Below are 18471 nucleotides of genomic sequence, written 5' to 3'. Positions count from 1 at the left end.
TTTTGGGTATATTTTCCAAAGAGTTGAAAACAGGATCTCAAAGAGATATTTGCACACCCAAGTTCATTGCAGCATTACCTACAAGAGTTCTAGAGATCTACTGTAATGTGTACATAGCTAACAAAATGTACAGTTAAAAATTAAGAGGGTGAGTTTATTATTTGTTTTACCACATAATGAAATAAAAAAGACAGCCTAGTTTGAAGAAAATATAACTCAAGAAGCACAGCTTTGTATTAGAAGAATGCAATAAGAACAAAGTGTTTTTGCCACGTATGCTACCTGCCTTTCTACACATGATGCTGGTCCATTTGAATATGGGATTGAGAATTCTGAACCCTGTGCTTGTTATTTGGCTTTGGGCAAGTCACATTCTTTCTCATAAACTTGGATTTGTCATTTCTGAATTAATACCTGTATTCTGTGGTTGAATGATAGGAAGGTAACAGAGTTAATATAATAATATAAAAGTAACAGAGTTAATTGCTTCTCGCCAGATGTCTTCCTTTTTGATGCTACATTTTTTTTTTAACTTGTTTTGATTTTGGTAAAAATTACATGCAATTCATTTTTACACCACAATATATACCTAAACACTGCCCATTATATAGTTTTTTAAATCAGGTTTATTGAAGTATAGCTCAATTGGTAAAGAATCCACCTGCAATGCAGGGGACCCCCGGTTTGATCCCTGGGTTGGGAAGATCCCCTGGAGAAGGGAAAGGCTACCCACTCCAGTATTCTGGCCTGGAGAATTCTATGAACTATAGTCCCTGGGGTCTCAAAGAGCAGACATGACCGAGCGACTTTCACTTCACTTTACTTCAAGTATAATTTATGTATGACAGTCATCTTTTTTACTGTACAGTTGTATGAGATTTGACAAATGCATACAGTTGTATCATCACCATGATGATTAAGACATAGAAGAGTCCCTCCAAATTTATGCCCCTTTATATTCAGTCCCTACACCATCCCCAGCCTCTGGAAACTGTCCTTATAGTTTTGCCTTTCTAGAATTTCATATAAATAGAAGCATAATATAGAAGACATAGACTCCACTAATGTTGAAATTCTAAAACAATATGCCAAATGGTTATATTTAAAGGCTGTAGACTAGTTTGAAATATCCTATGTTTATATATCCAGGTTTACAACTTAAAATAGGACTTTGGTCACTAAAATCCTGACTAATTCTTGAAAGAAGACATGTTAGTAGTCTGGGTTTTTTTTCCTGGTTATTAGATTCCTTTTGTGTTTTATAGGTCTTGTATGCGTAATCCTATGGAAAATATTATGAAAATAGTGAAAGGAATAGGAGAGACTTTCTGCCAACACTATACTCAATCAACAGATGAACAGCCAGGATCTCACATAGGTAAGGAGACAAAACTGAAATTGATACAGCATTGAAAGTAGACTGTCCCAAGAAAAATAGAAATCCAAGTTTTTCCTTCCCTGTAGTTTTTAATATATCAGATTTAAGTTTATATAAATTTTGTTCTTTAGTTATTAACAGCTACATTTCATTTTAGCACGTTTTCTTTTTATTTGCCCTCATAGACTTTGCTGTAAACAGACTAAAGCTTGCAGAAATTTTGTATTATAAAATATTAGAGACTGTAATGGTGCAGGAAACACGAAGACTTCATGGAATGGACATGTCAGTAAGTAAATTCACTCTACCAGCCGCTGGCAAGTTCCATAAATCCTAAGCCTGGAAGCTGTGTGTTGAGAGGCTCTGTAGTTCATTGTAGGTGGTTCATGGTCAGCAGTTAATGGCACATTTAGCCATAATGACATATTAATTGGCCTTCATTGTCTTTGGCACACTCAGTACTAGCCACCTCTTGGCAGAAATGTGGAACATGTAAAATTTGTTTTTGGTACGCCATCATCATCTTTCCCCTTCAGGTCTGTTGTTTGTCTTTCATTCCTAGTTAACTAATGTTGAAACCCCCCCACCCCCTGCAACTATTAATCCAAGTGATAACTTAAATATGTGGCCATACCTCTCAGGGGTTTTTAAGGAATAAAATGTTAGCAGCTTTTTTTTTTAATTGCTCCATTTTCTTTGGACATTTGATGAAGTTGGATCCCTCTCTCCAATAGCTCAGTAAAGAAATTTTTCTAAAAAGTTAATCCTAGCATGTGATCTTTGTTTCTTCCTCCTCCACTCTCTTGTCACTTTTGGAGCCTTCTGACCGTAATTTCCAGTAAGAGCAAGTTGATGTTTGGGGGTGCTGCTTTAACTGTTAAAATAAAATTTCTTTGTGTTTGCACCCTGGAAGCTTTCTTCTGTGTTGGTTCCCCATTTTTACTGGATTCCATGTTTTTATTTTTCACGATTTACTAATATTTGATGGAGCATAGGCTCCCATAACCTCCTAAGAAAGAAGTAAATTTTCAGCTTTTTATTTTGAAATAATTATAGATTCACAGAAAGTTGCAAAAGTAGTACAAAGGATCTCATGTATTCATTTGTCCCCAGTGGTTACATTTTATATAGTATGATACCAAAACCAGGAAGTTGGAACAATGTATGTCGCTCCCTTTACCATTGTATCACATGTGTAGATGAGGTAACCACCACCAAAATGAAGATACAAAATTGTTCTGTCATCATAAAGATCTCCCTCATGTTACTCCTTTTTAAGTGACACTTGCTTTCTTTAGCCACTAATTTGTTTTCCGTATCTATACTTTTATAATACTCTGTGAGTTCATTTCGTTTATATTTGTTGAGGTTTATTTTATGACACAGGAATGGTTTATCTTGGTGAATGTTCTGGGCTCTTAAAAAGAATGTGTGCTGTATTTGGGTGAAGTGTTCTGTAAATGTCAATTCTGTCTTTTTGGTTAATGGTATTGTTAAATTCTTCTATATCCTTGCTAATTCTTGGTCTAGTCCTGTCAGTTAGTGAGAGGAGATAAGGGTATTGAAGTTTCCAAATGAAACTAAATTTATCTATTTCTCCTTTCAGTTCTGTTAGATTTTTTTTTTAATTCATATATTTTGAAGCTTTGCTGTTTGATGCATAGATATTGAGGTTACTGTCTTCTTGGTGAATTAATCATTTTATTATGACAGAATATCCCTCTCTTGAGTCTGGTAATTGTCTTTGTTCTGAAGGCATCTGGCTGATGTTTATATATAGCCACTCCTGCTTTCTTTTGGTTAATGTTTGTATGATATAAGCATATGTAGTTTTATTGTGCTTCACTTTTTTGTGCTTCACAGATAGAGAGTTTTTAATAAAAGTTTGTGACAACACTGTGTCAAGCTTGTTGGTGCTGTTTTTCTAATAACATTTTCTCACTTCATTTCTCTGTGTCACATTTTGCTAATTCTTGCAGTATTGCAAACTTTTTCATTATTATTGTATTTATTATAGTGATATGTGATTAGTGATCTTTGATGTTTTATTGCAAAAAGATTACGATTCATTGAAGCCTCAGATGATAACATTTTTTAGTAATAAGTATTTGTAAATTTTTTTTAGACATGATGCTATTGTACACTTAATAGACTATAGTATAGTGTAAACAGCTTTTATATGCATTGGGAAATCAAATAATTTGTGTGACTCACGTTACTGTGGTATTTGCTTTATTGCATATTTATTGCAGTGGTCTAGAACCTGGTATGCCTATATATATTTTTCTACTCTTTTACGTTCATTCTACCTGTATCATCCTTTGAAATTAGTTTCTTGTAGGCAGTGTATAGTTGAGTCACGTTGTTCTGTATACTATGTCAGGGTCTTTCTTTTAACAGATATTAGCTTGCATTTAATTGTTCCTATGTTAAGGGCATAAATCTACTATTTTATTTTTTGTTTTCTGTTTTGTTGTTTGTTTTCTTTTTCCTACCTTCCCATGGATTACTTTGAGCATTTTCAGAGTGTATACCTTTGTATTAAATTTTTTTTAGTGGTTACTCTAGGTATTACACTATACATACATAATTTCACAATCCACTGTTATAAACATTTTATTGACTTAAGTGTGGAAACCTTACCTTGCTTTAAATTTCTTTTTCAAAACTGCATGAATGTTTTATTTTAAACTCATACTTGATTAATAGTTGTCTGTATATAGGATTCTAGATTGACAATCATTTTCTTTTCTGATTTTGAAGGCATTGCTCCATTATCTTCTAGATCCCAGGATTGCTAATTAAAAGTCCAGGGGCATTTTAATTCTTTGTCTTAGTACGTGACCTGTTTTTACTTTCTGGAATCTCAATATGGGAGTCTTTCCTTGAATGTTGGATTATTCCTCAAATGTTAGGTTATACCCTTGTCTTTCAATTGGAGGAATTCCTCAAATGTCTACTTTTTGAATGAGTCACTAAAAATGAGACATTAATAAACCCTTATGTCGATAAAACAGTTTGGGGTCAAAACTCTTGTGCACAAGAGTGAGAATAAAAGTCCAGAAGCCTCGAGTGATCATGTAGTATAGGGACCCTCAACTGTTGGTGTCTTTAAAACTTATCTGGAGTATTTTGACTTGTCTAGAGAAGTATCTGCTAATCTCTTGCCTGGCTATTGGTGTTATGGAGCAGAACACAGAAGGGAAAGTTGGTCTCAAATTCAGTCTGCAGGCTTTCACCTAAAACCACAGTCTCTTCTATACCTGGTGTTCTGAGCTCTGATTCTCTCTAGTTCAGTTTTTGTAGAGACTAATTCTCTAGACTAGAGGCCTATCATCTGATTCCTTAGAGTGGATGTTGTGTGGGAACCTGAAGAGTTCTATGTTAATACTGTGAACTTGCAGATCACCCATCCATGTCAGCCCCTGCCTAATAATCTCTACTTTCCATTCTGCCTGTGCCTTCAGTTGCTGTGTTTTTCTCAGGTTGTATGGAGCAAATTCACTTAAGTGTCTCTAGTCAGGCCCTTATGTTTGACCATCCTGCTTTCTGCTGGGTAATTTGTCATTCTTTCATCCACCTTCAGTTTACATATACAGTTTGTGGTTATAGGTAACTCCTTGTTTTATCCTAGGTATTTTCTATTTCTTATTCTCTTTGTTGATTTGGAGTGGTATTTTTAAGAAGGATGGCAAAAATACTATTTATAAAACTGAAAACTTATGTTAAATTTTAAACTCAGTGGTAAAATAGGACTTTATCTTCTTAGTAAAATGTTTCTTTCTCTGAACTTCTAAAAAGTCTTAGCTGTGATATACTATACCTTTGATTTTAGTGTTTGATTAATAAACACTGCCCTCATGTTGAGAAAACAGGTGACACAAAACTCATGTAAGTAAAGGAGCCAATTCTTATGTTTGTCTCTTTGTGGGAATATTAATTATTTTATTATTTGCTCCAGTTTCAAAGTAGATTTTTGTTTATGCCTCATTTACATTTAACATCTACCACTGACCAAGATTATATCTTACAAGAAAACTCTTTTATCAGTTTAAGAACTTGAAGTCTTATCTATATTAATCTAGTAGAATGGAATATGCTCTTAGATAAGTTATAATATGATTTATAACTTACGTAAGTTATTTTTTCTTGTTTCTGTAGTCCTCTTTATATAATGGCAGAGGCTAAAATCCTATTAAACTGTGGTCTTTCTCTTCCCCAAGGTTCTTTTAGAGCAGGATATATTTCATCACTCCTTGATGGCCTGTTGTTTGGAAATAGTGCTCTTTGCCTACAGCTCACCTCGTACTTTTCCCTGGATTATTGAGGTTCTTAATCTGCGACCGTTTTATTTTTATAAGGTGAGATGAGAACAAAGTTTTGTTAATGCTTTGCCTCACATAAACATTCTGTTTGTATTAGTGATGAAGAAGTGAACTGTAGTGATGTCTGGATAATATTTCCAGAAGTATTCTGAAAACATACTGCTTTTGGGGTGGAATCAAGGACAAAGAAGAGAGGGAGAGAGAATATCAGTAAACTAAGCCTATCTCACAGCTTCAGACATCACTGAATTGCAAGTATGGCCAGGAACTAAGTACTTAACTTTGAGTTTTCTGTATTATGAATGAAAAATCATAATCCTGTTAAATAGAGGCATGATGAAGAACAGAAATTCTTTTCTCCTAGGAGAAAGAAAAATCTAAAATTAATCACACTCCTTCCCCAAATTTGAGTTAATTCACTGTGGATAAATCTTACTTCCCCTTTTTTTCTGCTGAAACCTTTTTCTTCCCTTTTTTTCTGCTGAAACCTTTTTCTTCTAAACCACAGAGGGCACAGCTACAGTAACACTTAATGTTACCTAATTTCTGAATTTAAGATTGATGCTATTATTATACTTGTTGGTGTGGTTTAGTTAATATTTTGTCACCTATGTTACTTTCAAACTTCTGATTATGGAGAAGTTAGTTTGGGACTTCCCTGATGGTCCAATCCAGTGGTTAAGACTGTGCTTCTACTGCAGGGGGCATGGGTCAAGGAACTAAGATCCTGCATGCTGTGTGGGATAGATAGATAGATACAGATAGATAAGCAAGCAAGCCTAATGTTGTAGAAATGCAGACCACTGAAAAGCTTACCCATTTGAATTGCTGACTGTGGAATTTAACTTCTTTTTAGTTTTGTGGCGAAAATTGCTTTTCTATATTTAATGTTTATGTGAGTATTTCAGATTTTTCCATTAGGAAATATATGTAGTTTTATTTGAGGAAAAAGTTTAGTTTTTGCCCTCACCTAATAGAAATTCATTTTTATTTGTAACACCCTTTTTTTCATTCTAGAAGTTAAATACGTTAGTTTTTTAATCATAAATAATACTCCCTGAAGAAAAATGAAAAGTATATACAATTGTAAATATTAAAATCATGCATTATAATCCTAATATAAATGATAATTGCTGTTAATATTTTTGTATATACGCTTTCAGAGTTTGCTCTAGATGTTTATTCTTATTGAAAGTTAGTTGCTCAGTCATGTCCGACTCTTTGCAACCCCATGGACTGTGGCTGCCAGGCTCCTCTGTCCACGGAATTCTCAGGCAAGAATACTGGAGTGGATTGCCATTTCCTTCTCCCGGGAATCTTCCCGACCCAGGGATCGAACCCAGGTCTCCCACATTGCAGGTGGATTCTTTACCGTGTAAGCCACCAGGGAAGCCCAAATATTCTTATTAAAATGTAACTATAGTGTATAAAGGCAAAGTTCCTTTTATATATGTTATTCATGAGCTGTTGGGAAGAATAGTCTGAGAAAGGAAATCGAATTCAAAATAGCACTGGCTTGGAAACCCAAGACCTGACTTCTACTGTTGGACTATTGACCAGTTTTACCTATCATTGCTTCAGTTTTCCATATACAGAATAAAACATGAAAACCAGAAATGTATGTGAAAGTATTTTTAAGATCTTTAAAACTTCTTTATAAATTAAAATATATTAATAAGCCACAGAATTATGATTCAAAATGTTCTTGGTTCTATGTCATTAATAAGACCAGAGCTAGCCATACATGTAAGCCTGGTCTAGAAGTGACTACTTGAGACCATATTACTTTCTCTGTTTTCTCTTCCCCAGGTTATTGAGGTGGTAATCCGCTCAGAGGAGGGACTTTCCAGAGACATGGTAAAACACCTGAACAGCATTGAAGAACAGATTTTGGAGAGTTTAGCATGGAGTCATGATTCTGCGCTGTGGGAGGCTCTCCAGGCTTCTGAAAACAGAGTTCCTACCTGTGAAGAAGTGAGTTAGGGCAAGGCTAATAATCCCATCATTTTATGAAATCTCTTTATTGAGACATGATCCCATACTGTATAGTTTACCTATAAGTATACAATTCAGTAATTTTTAGTATATTCATAGATATGTGAAATCATCACCACAGTCAATTTTGAAACATACCACCTCAACAAGAAAAACTTTAGGTATCACTTCCCTACCACCTGCACCCCTACAGCCACTCGCACCTGTCTTCTTCCTGACCCTAGGTAACCAGTAATCTACCTTCTATCTCTATTGATTTCCCTGTTCTGGACATTTCATGCAAATCATATAATATGTGGTCCTTTGTAACTGGCTTCTTTTATTAATATAGTGATTTTCAAGGTTCATCCATGTTGTTATATGTATCAGCACTTCATTCCTTTTTATGGCTTAATAATATTCCATTGCATGGAAATATGTATATATACACACACACACCGTTTTGTTTATTCATTTATCAGTGGATGAACTGGTGGTGTTTCTACCTTTTGACTATGGATAATGCTGCTATGAACATTCATGAACAAGTATTTGTATGGACATGTTTTCATTTTTCTTGAGTATATGGCTAGGAGTAGAATGGCTGGTCATATACTAACTCTAAGTTTTTGAGGAACTGTCAAACTGTTTTCCAAAGTGGCTGCACCATTTAACATTCCCACCATCAGTATATAAAGATTCCAATATCTCCACATCCTCTCCAGTGCTTATTATCTGTCTTCTTGATTTCTAGCAATCTTAGTAGGCATGAAGTATTATCTCATTGTGGTTTTATTTGCATTCCCTGATGGCTAATGATGTTCAACATTGATTCAAGTGCTTATCAGCCATTTGTATATCGTCTTTGGAGAAATATATGTTCAGATCCTTTGCCCATTTTTTATTTGGGTTGTCTTTTTAATATTGAGTTATAGGAGTTCTTTACATATTTTAGATATACTCCTTTATCTATTATATGATTGGTAAAACCTTTCTGTGGGTTGTCTTTTTACTTTCCTGATGATGTCCTTTAAAAAACAAAAGATTTTAATTTTAATGATGTCCAATTTATTTATTCTTAGTTTTGGTATCAGAGCTAAGAAATAATTAATCTCATCATTTAAAATTTTTCAAATACAGAATTTCATAAAGAATTAAACATTTTTCATTAGTAGTATTTAGAATAAAAAGATCAAAAGCTTCTGCCTAATACACTCAAATTGCACATTGAACAGTTTGGTATCATGAGAAATTGAGTTTTCTCCCTCCATCTCTGTGTTATTTTTTGACTCCTGTCTACATCCTTCTTTGCTTTTTTGTGTCTACTTATACTTCAATTAACCATCTTGAATTTTTCCCTAATCTCAAACTACTGAAAGAACTATTTAAGACTAGGAAGAACTGAAAAGAAAATGATTTCTTAAATACTCTCTTCCATGCTTCTGTTGTCTTTACAGCAGACTGTGGTTAATTGGACAGTCTTCAGTATTCATCAATTTTTCTATTACAGGATCCATTGGGGAATGAAAAAAACTATGACCTTGAAGGAAAAGGATTTGAGTTGAAGCCATTTCTTTAATACCTAATAGTAGTTTGTCCTTAGGCAAATTTCACATTTTGAGCCTCAATTTTCTCAGTCCCTAAGTGAAGAACAGTAGTGCCCACCTGATAGGTTTACTTCCAGTGGTCAGTAATCTTAAATGATATAAGGTTAAGTAAGATGAACTCTTTACATAACTTAATATTAACTATTGAGCATTTTATACAAGTTGGTATATTTTGTGACGAGAGAAAGAAAGGGAAATAAAACAGTAAAAAAGTTAAGACTTTTTTCTTACCCTTTCTGTTATGTTTTGATCAGTGGGTTTATCTGTATGTAAAGCAGAGGGGTTTTGTTTTCTTCAGGTTATATTCCCAAACAATTTTGAAACAGGAAGTGGAGGAAATGTACAGGGACATCTTCCCATGATGCCAATGTCTCCTCTGATGCATCCAAGGGTCAAAGAAGTTCGGACTGACAGTGGAAGTCTTCGAAAGGGTAGGTTGACCATTGGTAAAACAAAGGAAAAATAACAAAGACTTTCTTTGTTAGAGAAAATTTCAAGTTTTGCCCTAATATGTTATTAAGAAACCAATTTTTTTTATGAAGATTTGAAAGGGGAATAATGTTTATGCCAATACCCTTTGTGGCTATTTATATACTTTTTTATATTAAAGTAATAAGGTTTCCACTATGATTCTGAATATAATTATTTTTTTAAATTGCAATATCAGTTATTATAGAAATCATATTTTGGCCTTTTTATAAATACATGCAATTTTTCCTCAATGCTAATAGAAAACTACTTAAACTAAGTACTCATCTTTGCAAATGTGACAGAAGTTATATTCTTTCTCTATGTGTGACTTGATATAAAAACGCCTAAAGCAGAACAAAGAACTTGTTGGGATACTTAAGTTCATTTAATGAATTACTTATCTGTACTCTTAAAATAGTTATTTTGAGCCTTACTGTAGGAAAATTTTAGTGCATTCTTCTTTATTTTCTCTTGTGATATACCAAACTGATGTGTGTATCTTCTGGACTATATAACTCTTTAAGTTTTAAAAATCAGTTGAACCCTTCTGACCACAGAATATCCCTGAAGAAACCTCAGATGAATAAATATTCAGGTTACTTAGTAAGGTAGCTCAAGAACCATTTCTGAACTATAATTGTGTGTGTGTGTGTGTGTGTGTATCTTGCTTTGCATGTAGTGTAAGTTCACAAAAATATGCAAGCTGTGCATACAAAACAATCCTCATTAAACTATAGGAATAATCAGGACTGTTTTATGACCTTTAAAAAATTGTCAAAACTAAAAACTTCCTTACTGTCAATTATTGGTATTTATCAAAGAAGTGAAAAAATAGTAAAAAAAAAAAAAAAACTTAATATATGGTTGGTTTAGTTGCTAAGTTGTGTCTGACTCTTGAGACCCCATGGACTGTATCATGCCAGGCTCCTCTGTCCATGGGATTCTTCAGGCAAGAATACTGGAGTGGGTTGCCATTTCCTTCTCCAACTTAATATATACTATGATTAAAAACTTTGGAAACATTGAGAATGGAAGTGTTTTGTTTTTTAAAAACTTAATAATGATGCTTGCCACTTTCTTCTTATATAACTTGTGATACTGAGTGAGCTTTTTTCCTGTGCCTTGGTGAATTTTCATGTTCCTTTCACACTAAAGGAACAGCTTTCAACACTTTTATCCTTTGCTCTTTGAGTGTTGTGAGATTTTTTTTCCGAGTTCCTTTAAAGTGAAGTTTTTTGCCATTGTAACTTCCTGTTGGATGTCTTCATGCTGTTCATCATAACAACTTTGCATTTATATTAATAAGTCTCATCTTCACACAGTTATTCTGGCTGTATATCTAATCTCTTGAACAGCAGCAGTGTCAACATTCTTAGGGTCAGCTATTCTATAATTTCACTGACAATTTTAATTTCACTTTCAGCATTATTACTCTTCATTTCTTTGTTGCACTTTTTTTTTTTTTTGACAATTCCCTCTTTCATTTATTTTTGTAAAATGTGGATTTATCACTGGGAAACAAGGAGGCGAGGTAACTGTATGCTTTATGCCCTACATGAGTTGAACAGCAGATTTGCCCTGACCCATGACTGACAGACTTTGAAAGAAGTGACAGGATTGGTCACCAATCATGATGCACATCTATTATTTACATATGATTTGTGGGAAAAGTTTGTAGTTTATGCAATTACAGTTAATATACCATGGCAACAGAAATTTGAAATTTGAACCTTTTTGTTAAGGCTTTTGTTAATTTAACTATGTTGTGGAAACTGAAATTCATGTATACTTTAACTGTACAAAGCATGAACTTTGTGTGTAGCATATATGTATCTGACTATAATTTATATATTTATGTTATATGTGTGTGTGTTACCTGGAGAATTCCATGGACAGAGGAGCCTGGCAGGCTACACTCCATCGCTTTGCAAAGACTTGGACGTGACTGAATGACTGACACTGTGTGTGTGCAGCCTAGCTAGAGATCTCAGAACTAAGATCATGAAGAATGGTCACTAAAATGATTTTCTCTCAATGGTGGGATTTTAAATGTTAACTTTTTCCTTATAGTTTTTGGTGTTGTTTGAATTTTTCAGTGAGCTTTTAAAACCTGAAATATAATTCACATACCATAAAATTCACCTTTTTAAAGTATGCAATTAACAGGTCTGTAGTAAATTCACAAGACTATACAACCATAGTTGTATATATGCCATTGTATACATGCCATCTAATTACAGAACATTTTTATCACTCCCAAAAGAATTCCTGTATCCAATAATCACACTTTATTTGCCCCTCTACCAAGACCCTGCAACTACTAATCTATGTCTCTATGGATTTGCCTATTCTAGACATTTCATATAAATGGAACTATATAATATGTGACCTTTGTGATTGGTTCTTTTTCAGGCATGTTTTCAGGTATATATATGTTGTAGCATGTGTCAGCACTTCCATTACTCTTTATGGCTAAATAATACTTGGGTCCAACTCTTTGTGACCCTGTGGACTATAGCCCTCCAGACTCCTCTGTCCATGGGATTATCCAGGCAAGAATACTGGAGTGGTTGCCATTTCCTTCTACAGGGGATATTCCTGACCCAGGAATCAAACCAGCCTCTCTATGTCTCCTTCATTGGCAGGCAGATTCTTTCAATACTGAGCCACCTAGGAAACCCTGAGCAAAGGTTTTTGAGCTTAATATGCATTACCTGAGAGACAGGGTTCCCAGAGATGGGCCATTATGGATAATTTAAGCTTATAGGCAACATCCCTTTAGTGACTAACCTGCAATAAAGGTTCCTTCCTCTTATATGGCAGTGGGATTTTGCAGTGAAGTGAGATTAAGTTCAACTCCTAGTACAACAGAGAAAGTAGGAACTTAACTGATGGACGTTTGGGTTATTTCTACCTGTTGGCTTTTATGAATAGCACTGATGTGAGCATTCAGGTAATATATTATTTTTATAATTAGAAGAAAAAGTTATTTTCTTGTAGGGGTTCATGCAAGAGAGTCAAATAATAGAAAATCCTTAGAAAACAATAATATTGAGCCTTGACTGTAGTGGGGGAAAAGACAGTTTATTAATTTGTATACTTACTAAATTTTTATTGAATGTCTACTGCAGCTTTTACAATACTGTGCTAGGCAAAGAATCATTTCAAGGGGTTTGCAGCTAACTTGGTGGTTATAACATGCATTTTCCCCCTTGAAATGTCAGCTCTGAACATTCCTACTTAGCTTCAAGGACTACATCGGTTTTCTTAGAAATAAGACATAAAGGTAGACTTCTGTTAAGGGCAATAGGCTACAATAGAACTTCCCACTTGTTTGCTAAGGCTGAAAGTCAGAGCTGCTTTCATAACCCCCAGAATTAAGAAGAGATTTTTATTAAACCATAACTATTTCCCCAGTTACCTCAGAAATCCAGAGAGTTGTCAAATTATTACCAGAGGTGATTTTTCTACCTTATAAACATGTTTTGAAAATAGATGACATGGCTGTTACACACTAATGCCTCAAATTAAACAGTCATAACACTTCTGCTCATCTTCATCTTTTAGTGGGTTTGTAAAAGATGATTCTGTGTCTACTAAATCAGAAAGCCACAGCTACTGCCTTAAACTGTTTGAAGTGTAGATATGTGGGAAGAGAGAAAATTGTGAACCAAATCACTGATTTTTCCTTTTTATCAGGAGGAGACAGAAGTAAGTTGGACTACTTTTCTAATTTAACAGTCACTGTATTCTACCTCTCAGCTTCTACTTTCCCCATAATATTTTGGTTCTTTAACATAGGCAGAGGTTTAAGAAACTAGGGAGGTTAGCTATTGTAATTTTAAGATTTATTTCATTCTTCTCTCTCCCACTAGATTCGATATTGCATGAGGACAGAGGCTGTTATTTTAGCATAGTAACTCAGTATCTAGGGCTTCCCTGTTGGCTCAGTGTTAAAGAGACACTGAGTGTCTGTGCAGGAGACACAGAAAATGTGGGTTCAATCCCTGGGTCGGGAAGATCCCTGGAGGAGGGTATGGCAGTCCACCCCAGAAATCTTGCCAGGAGAATCCCATGGACAGTGGAGCCTGGCAGACTACAGTCCATAGGGTTGCAAAGAGTCAGACACGACTGAAGTGATTGAGCACAAGTATAGCACAACTCAGTATCTATGGAACGAGTGAGTAAACCTGATTTTTTCTGTTTGAAATACAAGTCAAACTGTTAAAATTTTTCTCTTTATTAGATATGCAACCATTGTCTCCGATTTCTGTCCATGAACGCTACAGTTCTCCTACTGCTGGGAGTGCTAAGAGAAGACTTTTTGGGGAAGACCCCCCAAAGGAAATACTTATGGACAGGATCATTACAGAAGGAACAAAATTGAAAATTGCTCCTTCTTCAAGCATCACTGCTGAAAATATATCAATTTCACCCGGGCACAGTCTTCTGACAATGGCCACAGCCATAGTAGCAGGGACAACAGGACATAAAGTTACAATCCCATTGCATGGTAATATTTTGATGCATTTTTTTTTTAATGGATAAAAATTTAAGAAATGTCTTACTGAATTATATCACATGGTCTTATTACTCCTGTGTTTTCTCCTGAACCTGTATTTTTTTTCCTCTAGGAGTAGTTTTAGGTTCATGGCAAAATTGAGCCTTTCTTGTCATCAATATCCTGCACCAGACTAGCTCATGTATTACAACTGATGAACTTTCATTGTCACATCATTATCATTCTAAGTCCATAGTTTACGTTAGTGTTCACTCTTGGTGTTGTACACTATATGAATTTTGCAAATGTCTAATGACACATATCTACCATTATCCTGTTATACAGAATAGTAACACTGCCCCTTTAGTTTTGTTTTGAATGTACAGAGGCTTTCCTCATTTTATTTCCTCATTTTATTGCACTTTGCTTTATTGAACTTTACAGATAACTTTTTTCTTTTTTTTTTAACAAATTGAAGATGTGTGGCAACCTTGTGTTGCCGTGTGATGATTAGCATTTTTTTAGCAACAAAGTATTTTTTAACTGAGGTACATACAGTTTTTGAACATAATGCCCATAACACACCCTATAGACTGCAGTATAGCAAAAGCATAATTTTTTTATGCCTCGGAAACCAAAAAATTCATGTGACTCATTTTATTATGATATTCACTTTATTGTGGTTCTCTGGAACCAAACTCTTAATATAAACTCTGAGGTATACCTGCACAGTTTTTTGAATTTTCATATTTTATGGATTTACTACTCTCTTTGTTAGGACTTATTTTACCTGAGTTTTACAAATGAGTGCATTGAGCAAAAATTTTGTTTAGTGTTTAAAAACATCTCCTTTAGACCACAAAAGAGAACAGTATTATTGTTTCAGAGCAGAAATAGGAAACAAGAATATCATAACCTAGAATTAGTATTTTTGTGGCTTTCTTCTTCTAACATTTCGCACAGATAGATAGTAAACAAGAAGAGGGAGGGAGGGAAGAAGGAACGAACCAAGAAAGAAGTATTGACAACTTTTCTGGGACACATTTCTAAAACTAAGAACTCTTGCTTCTACATTCAGGTATTGCAAATGATGCTGGAGAGATCACACTGATACCAATTTCCATGAATACAACTCAGGAGTCCAAAGTTGAGAGTCCTGTATCACTTACAGCTCAGTCATTAATTGGTGCTTCTCCAAAGCAGACCCACTTGACCAAAGCACAAGAGGTACATCCAATTGGAATAAGCAAACCAAAGAGAACTGGGTCCTTAGCACTGTTTTATAGAAAGGTATGTGTTTTTATAGCATCTAAAAAGATCTCCTTTAATCAGTACAATAAAGATTGAGTAACAGGACAGCTTTGGCCTTTTTTTTGTACGTGGTAAAATATACATAAAATTTACTGTTCTAACCATTTTTAGGTGTACAGCTAAGTATCATTAGTACATCCACGTTGTTGTGCAGCTTCCACCACTGTCCATCTTGAGAACTTTTTCATCTTCCTAAACTGTAATTCTGTACCCATTAAAGAGTAACTCCTCATTTCTCCCCTTAACCCCCAGTCATCATTCTAATTTCTGTCTCTATGACTTCAGCTACTCTAGGTACCTCATAAAAGTGAAATTATACAATTTTTGTCCTTTTATGGTGGGCTTATTTTACTTAGCATAATGTCTTCACAGTTTATCCACATTTTTGCATGTGTCAGAATTTCCTTCCTTTTTAAGGCTAATATTCCATGGTATGAATATACCATGTTTTGTCTATCAATTCATCTGTAGATGGATATTTGAGTTGTTTCTGAACCTGCCTGCCAGCGCAGGAAACAGAAGAGACGTAGGTTCAACCCCTGGGTCGGGAAGATCCCTTGGAGGAGGGCTTGGCAACCCACTCCAGTATTCTTGCCTGGAGAATCCCATGGACAGAGGAGCCTGGTGGGCTGCAGTCCATACGGAGGCACATAGTCGAACAAGACTGAAGCGACTTAGCACATGCATGTAGCTTATGGTTATTTTGAGTGAGTAATGCTGTTATATTGATGTGCAGATATCTAAATTTCTGCTTTCAGTTCTTTTGGGTATAAACAGAAGTAGAATAGTAATTCTAAATTTAATTTTTGAGAAACTGCCATACTATTTCCCGTGGTGGCTGCTGCTGTTGCTGCTGCTAAGTCGCTTCAGTCATGTCTGACTCTGTGCGACCCCATAGACAGCAGCCCACCAGGCTCCCCCATCCTTGGGATTCTCCAGGCAAGAACACTGGAGTGGGTTGCCAACTGGAGTGGAATGGCAACCCACTCCAATATTCTTATCTGGAGAATTCCTTGGACAGAGGAGCCTAGTGGGCTGCAATTCATGGGATCGCAAAGAGTCAGACACGACTGAGTGACTAACACTTTCACTTAAAAGAACATTATGATCTTGATGAGCTGTGTTTGGACTCAAGTTCATAGAATTTGATTCCATTTCCTGATATGACTTAGGTTTCTTGCCAACTTCATTTGCATAACTTTAAGAAAGCAGTTGGAATTTACAGGAACTCCACTGTGTTATATTGCTTTGAAAATTGAAAGTGAAAGTTGCTCAGGCGTGTCTGACTCTGCAACCCCATGGACTGTAGCCTGCCAGGTTCCTCTGTCCATGGAATTCTCCAGGCCAAAATACTGGCTTGGATAGCTGTTCCCTTCTGCAAGGGATCTTCCCAACCCAGGGATCAAACCCAGGTCTCCCACATTGCAGGCGGATTCTTTACCATCTGAGCCACTTTAGATTGAGTTTATTGTGGCACAAGTACATCTTAGATCTTATGTATAAGTTTAAATTACTGAAGATTTATTATTAAGATTTTGGGGATACTGTGGGGAGTCTACACAATTTTTATCATAAATCTCATTTGTTACCTGTAAGATTTGACTAGTCATTATAATCCCTAAATTGTTTTAGTATTAATGCAGAGATTTAATGTAGAAACAATTTCTATCCTGCCTTGCTTTTATAAGTACCTTCAAGCTTCTAATAAGACAGACATGTTAATCAGATATTTGTAGCCAAACATGCTGCTGCTCTAAAATAAATCCCAGAATTGGGAGATATCTCTCCAGTCCACTCTATAACTAGTAGCTATCTAGCCCATTCTTAAAAATTGTAAATGAAAAAAAAAGGCACTGTTTTTTTGTTTCTTTCTCTCATTGTGATTAGAGTTTAAGGCTTAAAATTTTTAAGAAATTCATTTCTTTTTCAGATTATTTTTTGATGCAAATTTATTTCCTCTATCTAGTCTTTCTTAGAATATTTCTTGAGACATGTGCTCTTTTTTCCACCTCCCACTACCTTTTCTACTCTATTTCACCATCCCCATTCCTGCCCACTTGTGCGTAATGCCTGTTTTTAAAGGAGAGTTCCAAATGTAGTATTTCCCCCATTCATTTCCTGTTTTTAATTTTCAAAATAACAAATTGCTGCCTTTGATAATGAATCTAAGATTGACAGAAATAAGGCTTTATTTATAAATTTTTAGTTCTGAATTTATTTCAGAATCTAGCCTGTCCATTTCCTTTCATTTAATTATAGCTTACTTAGAAGCTGCTGCTGCTAAGTCGCTTCAGTCATGTCCGACTGCGACCCCATAGACGACAGCCCACCAGGCTCCCCTGTCCCTGGGATCCTCCAGGCAAGAATACTGGAGTGGGTTGCCATTTCCTTCTCCAATGCATGAAAGTGAAAAGTGAAAGTGAAGTCGCTCAGTCATGTCTGACTCCTAGCAGCCCCATGGACTGCAGCCTACCAGGCTCCTCTGTCCTTGGGATTTTCCAAGCAAGAGTACTGGAGTGGGTTGCCACTGCCTTCTCCTACTTAGAAGCTTAAAAAAAGTTTTATTCTAAAAGGGAATTGAGATGTTCATATCTAATAATGAGTTCAAAATAACCATTTCTTGAGTAAATTGCAGCTGTTATCCATGCTGAACTCAGTGTGATACTGGGTGTCCTATGCCTGAATAGAATTTACTATGAATTTTTTGTTAGAATTAGCAGCCTTTCAGAGGATGTATATCAGATTAGCTTCAGAGAAGTCATTGGGTTAGCTTTGTAAAAGATACTTAACAAGTAGTAGTACCTAATCCTTCTAGCTGGGGCTATATCTGTTATCTTCTCCTATCATGAATGTAAAGTTCCAGCATGTTTCCCACTGCTCTGACCCCAGTGGTTCCTATTTATT

General features: G+C 35.3%; 1 protein-coding gene across 2 annotated transcripts in view; it reads left to right on the top strand.

The window, feature by feature from the left end:
* Nucleotides 1-18471, top strand: part of RBL1 (RB transcriptional corepressor like 1) — a 60579-nt gene that overhangs the window by 18884 nt on the left and 23224 nt on the right. For both annotated transcript variants that reach the window (XM_005896007.3, XM_070381698.1), the window contains exons 10-16: nt 1266-1378; nt 1564-1667; nt 5602-5739; nt 7513-7677; nt 9583-9715; nt 14002-14268; nt 15335-15546. In XM_005896007.3, coding sequence (XP_005896069.1) covers nt 1266-1378; nt 1564-1667; nt 5602-5739; nt 7513-7677; nt 9583-9715; nt 14002-14268; nt 15335-15546 — 1132 coding nt within the window. The remainder of the gene's footprint in view (nt 1-1265; nt 1379-1563; nt 1668-5601; nt 5740-7512; nt 7678-9582; nt 9716-14001; nt 14269-15334; nt 15547-18471) is intronic.

The sequence above is a fragment of the Bos mutus genome, chromosome 13, assembly GCF_027580195.1.
Source record: "Bos mutus isolate GX-2022 chromosome 13, NWIPB_WYAK_1.1, whole genome shotgun sequence".
Classification (NCBI taxonomy): domain Eukaryota; kingdom Metazoa; phylum Chordata; class Mammalia; order Artiodactyla; family Bovidae; genus Bos; species Bos mutus.
This window is presented reverse-complemented; position numbering and strand designations above follow the sequence as displayed.